At 42.2% G+C, this 8,683-nt stretch overlaps 1 protein-coding gene across 4 annotated transcripts in view; it reads left to right on the top strand.

The window, feature by feature from the left end:
- The first annotated feature begins 202 nt into the window (after nucleotides 1-202).
- PRKAB2 (protein kinase AMP-activated non-catalytic subunit beta 2) overlaps nucleotides 203-8,683 on the top strand; it is a 12,195-nt gene continuing 3,714 nt past the window's right edge. The window contains exons 1-4 of one of the 4 annotated variants that reach the window (XM_042463612.1): nucleotides 203-331; nucleotides 2,210-2,389; nucleotides 3,395-3,561; nucleotides 6,174-6,267. In XM_042463612.1, coding sequence (XP_042319546.1) covers nucleotides 251-331; nucleotides 2,210-2,389; nucleotides 3,395-3,561; nucleotides 6,174-6,267 — 522 coding nt within the window. In that variant the 5' untranslated portion in view covers nucleotides 203-250. Of the gene's footprint in view, nucleotides 332-360; nucleotides 381-406; nucleotides 550-2,209; nucleotides 2,390-3,394; nucleotides 3,562-6,173; nucleotides 6,268-8,683 lie in introns of those variants that run through there. The other 3 variants (XM_042463614.1, XM_042463613.1, XM_042463615.1) reach the window with 3 other exon arrangements.

The raw sequence follows: 8,683 nt of genomic DNA, 5'->3' as shown, positions 1-8,683 counted from the left end.
AACTGAGGCCTTAAAGAGATTTTGGACATCATCTCCCAGAAGCCTCAGCCATGTTGGCCAATAGTCTGGATTCTGGGACTTGAGGTCCAAAATCACTTAAAGGGCACAGTTTGGGGAACCCTTGCCTCAAAAGAGCTTTTGGACTCCATCTCCCAGAAGCCTCAGCCACGTTGGCCAATGGTGTGGGATTCTGGGAGCTGTAGTCCAAAATCCCTTAAAGGGCACAGTTTGGGGATCCACTGCCCTCTAAATGTTGTCCCAGCTATCACTCCGCCCTGCATCTGAGGGAGTGGGTCCACATCCACCAAAGCTCAGGCGGGCATACGAACCGGTTAGTAGTCCCACTAGTGCTGCACATTCCCCTCATCCCCCCTCCCCAGGTGAGAAGGTGCCAGCAGGACCGGAAGCGGAAGCATTCTGTGTGGCGCCCCCTGCCCTGCTTCCCCTTCCCTCTCTTTTTTGGGGGGGAGGGCTATCCTGAGGCGCGGAGTGGGGACTCAGGGCGCATGCGCACCTCAGTTGCCATTGAGCCCCTCGGAGGCATTGCGGGTGAGTGGGCTGTCTTTCTGTTCCAAGGCGCCTGGAAGGGTCCTTTCTCCCGGCCTCAAGGGCAAATCCTGGTTTCCCTGCTGCGGGAAAGGCCAAGGGCGGGAGGGAAGGGTCCTTCTTCCCTGGCCTGTCCGGGTGGGAGGCCTGTCTCTAGTTCCCTTTGTCTGTCAAGTGCTAAACTCCCTGCTTTCGGTGGGCAGTGATTTGGGCCGCCAAGCCAGGCTCTTCCTAGGCAGGGCCCCATAGAACCATAGAGAGAGTTATGCCTTCTCATGATGTGGCCAAAGCATGACATCTCTCTCCTTAGGCATAGAATCATAGAGTTGGAAGAGACCCCAAGGGCCATCCAGTCCATCCCCATTCTGCCATGCAGGAACTCTCAATCTAAGCATCCCCATTGACAGATGGCCATCCAGCCTCTGTTTGAAGACCTCCAAGGAAGGAGACTCCATTACTCTCCAAGGGAGTTTGTTCCACTGTCAAACAGCCCTTACTCTCAGGAAGTTCCTCTTAATGTTGAGGTGGAATCTCTTTTCCTGCAGCTTGCATCCATTGCAAGAGTTAGAGATTAAAGTAAGGCTACTTTCAATCAGCCTGCCTCATTCAGACTTGTTTACAGGACTGTAGGTGTTCAAGCTGACATAATTTCTCACATGTAAACATTGGCTCCCCCTGCCATGAGTTAAGGAACAATCAGGATAATGACATAGTACCTTTTGATAGGCGCCAGTCAGAGCATCTTATACGGAATGTCAGGGCACAAATCAGTATAAATGAAAATCTAATGATCTGGCATTGCTTGAAGCTAGATGGTTAACTATCATTTTGAGCTCCTGCTTGTATGATGTAGTTTCCATCCAACTTTATGGTCATGCATTTTGCAAAGGTTTGCTTAGGGAATTTCACCCAGTCCCTGGAGTTTTCTTGGAAGTACGATTTTTCCTGGTTTCTGTCCTCTTGAGCAGTGATATCCTAATCTCCTGAACAGCTGCTGCCTTCACTCTGAGCTTCTGTGGCATCTGTTTCCTCCTCCATGTGGCTGTCAAAGCTGTCTGGAATCTTACAGGGTGACAGAGAGAAGTTTTCGTTTCAGTGACCTTAAAAATAATGTTAGTATCCAGAATAACATTAGAAGCACAGTTTCACCACATCTTCATGAGTTATATGCAACTCCCGGTATATTTAGAAGTGGAAGTAACATCTGGATTTTAGGCGATATGGAAGTAGCTGTTGAAACCTCTTGTTTGATTTTTGCCACTAGATTTTGCATTTCCCAGAATCCTGACCATTATCCATGGCTGATGGGGCTTCTGAGAATTGAATTCCAGTAATGTTTGGGGAACCAGTGTGGTGTAGTGGTTTGAGTGCCAGAGTCTAGGGTCTGAACCCCCACTCAGCCATGCCAACCCACTGGGTGAACTTGAGCAAGTCACACACTGTCAGCCTCAAAATCAAACCTGTTTTGCCAAGAAAACACCATGACCTTATTGTCTCATAACAGAAAAAGCTTGAGGACATACAACAATAACAAATATCTGGAGATCCAAGTTTGGAGATCACCAATCTTAAAGAAAAAAGGAGTATTCCTTACTGGCTCGCTTGGAAATGACATTCCAAGTTACAGACGAGATACTTTTGTGCTCAGTCATCTTTTTTATAGTCTTTCTGCAGTGCTACCATGGGGAACACCACCAGTGAGAGAGGGTCTGGGGAACGCCACAGCTCCAAATCTCATCGTTCTGAGGGTGCTAACAGCAGCCAGCATGCCAAGGATCATTCACACAAGATCATGGTTGGAAGCACTGATGACCCCAATGTTTTCAGCACACATGATTCCAAGGTACAGGCATGTTTGACACTTCGAAAGATGCTCTGCTTGTTTATGCCTTCTAAGTTTTCCTAGGTATCAGTATAAAACAACACTACCCATAATTTTTTTCTGGTAGCATGAGTATAATTGTCAGTTAATTTAAATAAAGTTTTTGACTATGACTGTTATTGGAGGACTAGCATGCAGGCGCACAAGTTATTCCCTGTGTCCCAGCCAATCTATTGTGGACACCATTGAATCTACAATACCTAACAAAGCTCTGGACTTCTACTAGAAGGACCAGTAACATTGAAGTACTGTAGAGTAATTATATGACCATTTTTTAAGTCTATCTGTACAAAAAAGGAAAAGAAGAACACTAATTTTTAACATTGCAGCTGCTTTTGTATGGCATACTAATCCGTTATTGTTTTAGCCATAATGTGTTGCTTTAATCAGGTATGGATAATCAGATGATTCACCTCAAAGTTTGTTTTCTTCATTTCTAGCCTTTATCCTGCCTATATTGTTAGCTCATGTTTTAGAGGAGGCAACTGAGGAAACAAGTCAGTGACAAGACACAATTATTGATTCAGGTATAGCAATAAGCTATGGTTCGAATAAGTCAGAGTTTGTAAGCCAAGAAGGTTTGTACGTGATTATCATACCATGGTTAATTTGCAGAGTAGTTGGATACAACAAGAAACCAGAATTCAACAAACTAGTACTTAACTCTTGTGTGTCAATCTGACCTGTAAGAAATAAGCTACTATAAACATGCTGAAGAAGAGAAGAAGGCAAATGTTTGGACATTGTATCCTCATGGCCTTGAAGCCTAAGTATGATTTGGTTTGGGGGAGAAAAATTCTGCTTTTTGTGACAGGCTAAAAAAACAAAACACGAAACCTGAATACTTGCTCATGAGCCTGATTATGTGATCTTTGCCATCTAGGAAATCAGTGGGTTTTCTTTTTTGTGTCAGCCTTGTATACTGGAAATCTAGGAGAAAATGCAATTCTTTTCTTTCTACTGCAGCTTCCTGGGGAAAAGGATTTTGTGTCATGGCACCATGACCTGGATGACTCAATCAAGCCAACCCAACAGGCTCGTCCCACTGTTATTCGCTGGACTGATGGAGGCAAGGAAGTCTTCATCTCAGGTTCCTTCAACAACTGGAGTGCCAAGATCCCTTTAATTAAAAGGTAAAAAGTAGTGATGTGTGATTTTAACTTGGCTGGAACTCCATGCTTGTATGTTTGGAAAGTTTTTTTCTCCCATCTTCTACAGAGCATTTGTACTAAAATAAGCCAATTTATTTTCATTCTATACCTCACTTAAATACAGACTTTACTGAAAATATAAGAAAGAAAGGCAAGGGAAAGAAGAAAAAAACCATGGAATGGAATGGTGTTGGCAAGTGGTTTGTTTGCTTGGCAGGGGACCAAGACCTTCAAGCAACCAGAGTGCCTTCAGAATGCCCCCTTCCATGGGCCTGTACAATTATGTTCTGAACTGGTTTCTGTTTTATATTCTATGATATAAAATTATTATATAATATTTTGGAACCTTTCATAAAGGCCTCTTAGGCCAAAAGTCAGGTTCCTCCCCCAGAGCTATATGAAAGAAGAGTGTTTAGAATCTTTCTGGAGGATGGGAATGCTCTCTTTAGTAAATCCCCTACCCTCTCTTGATTATATTGTGGAGTGATTTCTATTATATATTAGTGCATGACATATTATTTGGGTTGAACTGCAGTGAACACCATTTCCAATTCTTTATTGTATTATTACAACACTGCTTGGCTTTTGGATAATTTAAAACCCATTCCTCATTATCTTTTCTTTTCACTTCTCCTTCTCTCTCTCCCTGTTCACCTTTCCCATTCTGCTTTTTATCCACCTACCATTTAATTATTCTGCTTAACAAACAATGCATGCAAAAAAGAGTAGGCTTGTTAAATACTTGCTCATTAAAACTGAATGCCACAGATTGTGTTTGAGATCCCTGGCTCCATCCTGCATGCAGAATCTGTACTTTGCCACTGATCTTTGTGAGCCACATTTTTTGGTTAGGACTGAGGAAGCAGAATAGATATACTAATTCAGTTGTGCAGAAAAAAATATTCTGCGTATTCCCAGACTTTCAAAAATGTCATATGAAGAATTCTCCACTCTTGTCCTACAAAGCAATCTTTGTGGCTATCAATTTATTGCATAACTTTGCAGTGGGTCAGTGTCCTCTAATTAAAATAAATCATATTTTTCTCCACTCTTGACCCACAGTGCAATCTTTGTGGCAGTTTGTTTATTGCTTAATTTTGCAGTGGGTCAGGACCCTCTAATAGAAATAAATTAGTGTTTTTTAAAAAGAAGGTGTTTGCAGAATGAATGAAATGTATGTGTTGGCGAGGTAGAAAGTAGAAAGAAAATAGATGCAGGTAAGTGACCAACTAAACTGAAGAGGTTGTAAGATAAGAACCAGTGCTCTGGGATAGCCTTGCCTAACCTGATAGCCCCTGGATATGCTGGACTCTATTCCCAGACAACAGTCCTGTTACAGGTTTTGTCATGCCTGTGGAGTGTGGGGGAGATAAAGGTTGAAGGAGCAAGACTTTAAAAGGATAAAGGAAAAACTTTTCAACGTAACAAAATGTGCTTCCTTAAGGTCAACAGTGACAACCACCATGCCGTTCTCTGTAAATTCCATAGCCTGGTCCAACATTTAATCAGTGATTTAAAAACTATTGCTTACAGAATTAAACCATTTCATGTTTTAGTGTTTATGCTTGTGATTTTTCCAATTTCTAACAGATAAGATTATTGAATTAATTTTTAAACATAATGTTCCAAGCTCTGGTCCTGGGGTTCTGAGTGGGAACTCAGCAGTTAGGAGATAGTGGGATAGTTTAGGGTAGTGCTTGAAGCAGCTAGGCCCCATTGCCACCTCAGTCTGTTGACCAACAGTCTGCTTTGCTTGATATGTAAACCCTGCACCACCTGCATGCATCTGCTCGTTCATTGATTCATATGCCAGACTCTAGAATAGGCCTTCCTAGCCTTTCTGGGCCCATGCACACATATGGACATTTTTAAAAATATGATAGCAGCAGTTGAGGATTTAGATGTTTTCTCAAGGGAGTTGTTACTCTCTGAATAAATGACAATATATACAGTTTAATTTACTTTTCATTTGACCTCTTTATAAAGTTAGCAAGTATGATTAATTTAAAATTTGAATCGCTCTATGTACTGTGTCTTTCCAAAGTGGATACTGGAAAAAACAATATCTCTGATAATAATAATAATAATTTGTTTTATTTATATACCGCTATTCCAAAGATCATAGCGGTGAACAGCAAGTAAGCTAATATGCCCCCAACAGTCTGGGTACTCATTTTAGCTCCCTCCTCGGAAGGATGCAAGCCTGAGTCCAGCTTGGGCCCTTTTGCTGGTCTTGAACTCGCAACCTTGTGGTTTCGAGTGAATGGCTGCAGTACAGGCATTTAACCACTGCGCCACCAGGGCTGCCCTTTTTCTATTTCTTTGTCTGTCACATTTGTCTTCAGAGCTGGCACGTTGGAATGAATGAGTTATAGCTTTTTTCTCTCAGTACATCAGAGAAAAGTTTACTGAGGCAGCTTTTACAGCCTGCTGTTTCAACTGGTCTTCAGTCTTTCCTTTTGTTTTCCTCCTCTTGTTGTTTGTATCAAAGGCAGACTATGCAGATAGTCCCAATTCTTGCTTAGATTCAGGTGGTGGCTTTAAGAAGCTTTAGAGTGCAGTGTTTCAATCTGAGTTGTTCCCTCTCCTTTTAGCCACAATGACTTTGTTGCTATTCTGGACCTTCCTGAAGGTGAACATCAGTACAAGTTCTTCGTGGATGGCCAGTGGGTTCATGATCCCTCCGAGGTAATTCTTTTGCTCCCGATGTCTTTGTCTTAAGTTGCTGAAAGGACCTTCTGCCCCTCAGCTGCACTTTCTGATGAGGGAAGTGAGACAGCTGAAATGAGGGGGATTGATCTTATTTTGGGCCTGAACAGACAGGCCAAAATAAAGCTGCTTCAGGTCACTTTGGAGGTATGCTATTTAAATGACACACGCATCTCAAGAGACCAAAAGCTGCACCAAATCTGCGCTCCAGTCCTTAGGATTGGAGCATGGCTTTGGTGCAGCTTCTGGACTCCTAGGCCACATGCATAATTGAAACAGCATACCTCCAAAATGACCTGAAGCAGCTTTATTTTGGCCTGTTTATTCAGGCCCTTTGGTTCATTGATTCATTCTTTTTGAACCAGAATTCCATAATGATTGTAAGTGGGTATACTTTGTGTAGCTCTTGACAGTTACAACTGGCAGCAAGCAGGGACTTTTGAAAGTAGCCAAAACGTCAATTCCTGTGTCCTTGGTCTTTTGATTAAGGTATTTTGATCATACAGTTGTTATTCTAGGTTTGCTGGTTTCTCCAGTCATCCCATAGTCCATACACATTCCTTTGTTTTTGTTTTACAGTCACTCCTATGTATTAAACATAGTTCAGTAGATTGTAATTTAAAGAGATACAGTATTTTTATGTTGACTCTGTTCTGGAGATTATAATTTGACTCTTGTATTGCTTATATTATATTTGTTTGTACTGATTAGTTTTCCATTAATAAATTTGAGGGTGATGAGCTGAACCATTGAGTTATGAAAGTACATTTACTCACCACTTTTTGAATACAGTGCACCCGCACCATACGCGGGCGCGCCATACGCGCCTTGAGCATACGCGCTCAAGCCGCGAGGCGGAAGGGGCGGCGCGTCCCATTCAATTGAATGGGCGCACGCGCCCGTTGCGCCCTGCATGCGCCTGCGCCGCCGCGCACGAGCCCCATTGTTTCCAATGGGGCTCGAGCATAGGCGGAATTCGCCTTACGCGGAGGGATCCGGAATGGATCCCCCGCGTAAGGCGAGGACGGACTGTATTCAGCTTTTACCAGTGTTACTTCAATAATCTTCATGACTGTCTTATCTGATCAGTATTGTTGTTATTTTTGCGGTTGTTGTGTGCCTTCAAGTTGTTTCTCATTTATGATGACCCTATCACGGGGATTTCTGGGTCTGAGAGTATGTGAATCACCCACAGTCCCCCAGTGGGTTTCCATGGGGGCCAAGCAGAAAATTGAACCCCTGTCTCCAGAGTCATAGTCCAGTGCTCAAATGACTACCCTATGCTGCCTCTCAGATCACCATTACTGTCATTTAATTCTCATGTTGTAGATGGGAACTGAAGGTAAGCCCCCATTGTGAGCTCATGACTGAAATAAGTAAGCTTTGGGTTAGGAAGCTCCTGGCTTCTTCCTTTACCTAGCTTTCTAGTAGGGAAGGTGTTTAAAAAAGAAGGACTAGCCTGGGCTGGAATGTGAGCAGGATCCAGGTGGAGTGGTTTAATTAGCATGTGCACAGCATTCATCTGTGGACTACTCATACATAGCAGACCCTATGAAGACAGCAATCAACCACCTTTGTTTATCTCCTTGCTTCATGAAGACAGTGGCCCTTATCACACAGAGGGTTTTGCAGCTTTGGTCCGAAGCCACTGCAGATTCACAAAAAATGTTTCCAGGCTCACTTTGATTTCAATCCGATGGTCTGGTATGGAATGCAGCTTTGCTTCCATCCTGGTACACGCCCCCAAACCTCCAAGGTCCCACATTTCCCATGTTGCTGCACTGTAATTTTGCTCCATTTGCTTCCGGTACTCCTTCAAGAACGGAGGCTGCATAATATTTCTATAATAATAATAATAATAATAATAATAATAATAATAATAATAATAATAGAGAACAAGGCACTGCAAAATAATAATAATAATAATAATATAATTTATTAGTTTGTTGAGGCACCAGAGCTCTTTGGCAGAGAAGGCTCAATGTCTCACGACACTACAGTTCCCAGAATTCCATAGCACTGAGCCAGGACAGTTACAGTGGAGTCAAGCTGGATTATTTCCCCAGTGCAGATGCAGCCTAAGAGAAGGCAACTGTTACAAAGGGAAGGAGAGTGGATTGGATTCAGGGAGGTGGTACTTTAGGGAGCATGGAGAATAAGGGAAACTGGATCATTTCTGCACTCCTCCAAAATGAGTCTTCTTCAGAGCCAAAGGATTTACTTCCAAGTAAAGCTGCAGCTTCTACACTGATACAGTGACATTATTATTATTATTATTATTATTATTATTATTATTATTATTAATTATGGAAATATTATTGTTATTATAATTAATAAATTTTCTTTCGCTGCAAATTATTATTATTATTAATAATAATAATAGTAATAATAATAA

Source organism: Sceloporus undulatus, chromosome 4 (genome assembly GCF_019175285.1).
Source record: "Sceloporus undulatus isolate JIND9_A2432 ecotype Alabama chromosome 4, SceUnd_v1.1, whole genome shotgun sequence".
In the NCBI taxonomy this organism is placed as follows: domain Eukaryota; kingdom Metazoa; phylum Chordata; class Lepidosauria; order Squamata; family Phrynosomatidae; genus Sceloporus; species Sceloporus undulatus.
This window is presented reverse-complemented; position numbering and strand designations above follow the sequence as displayed.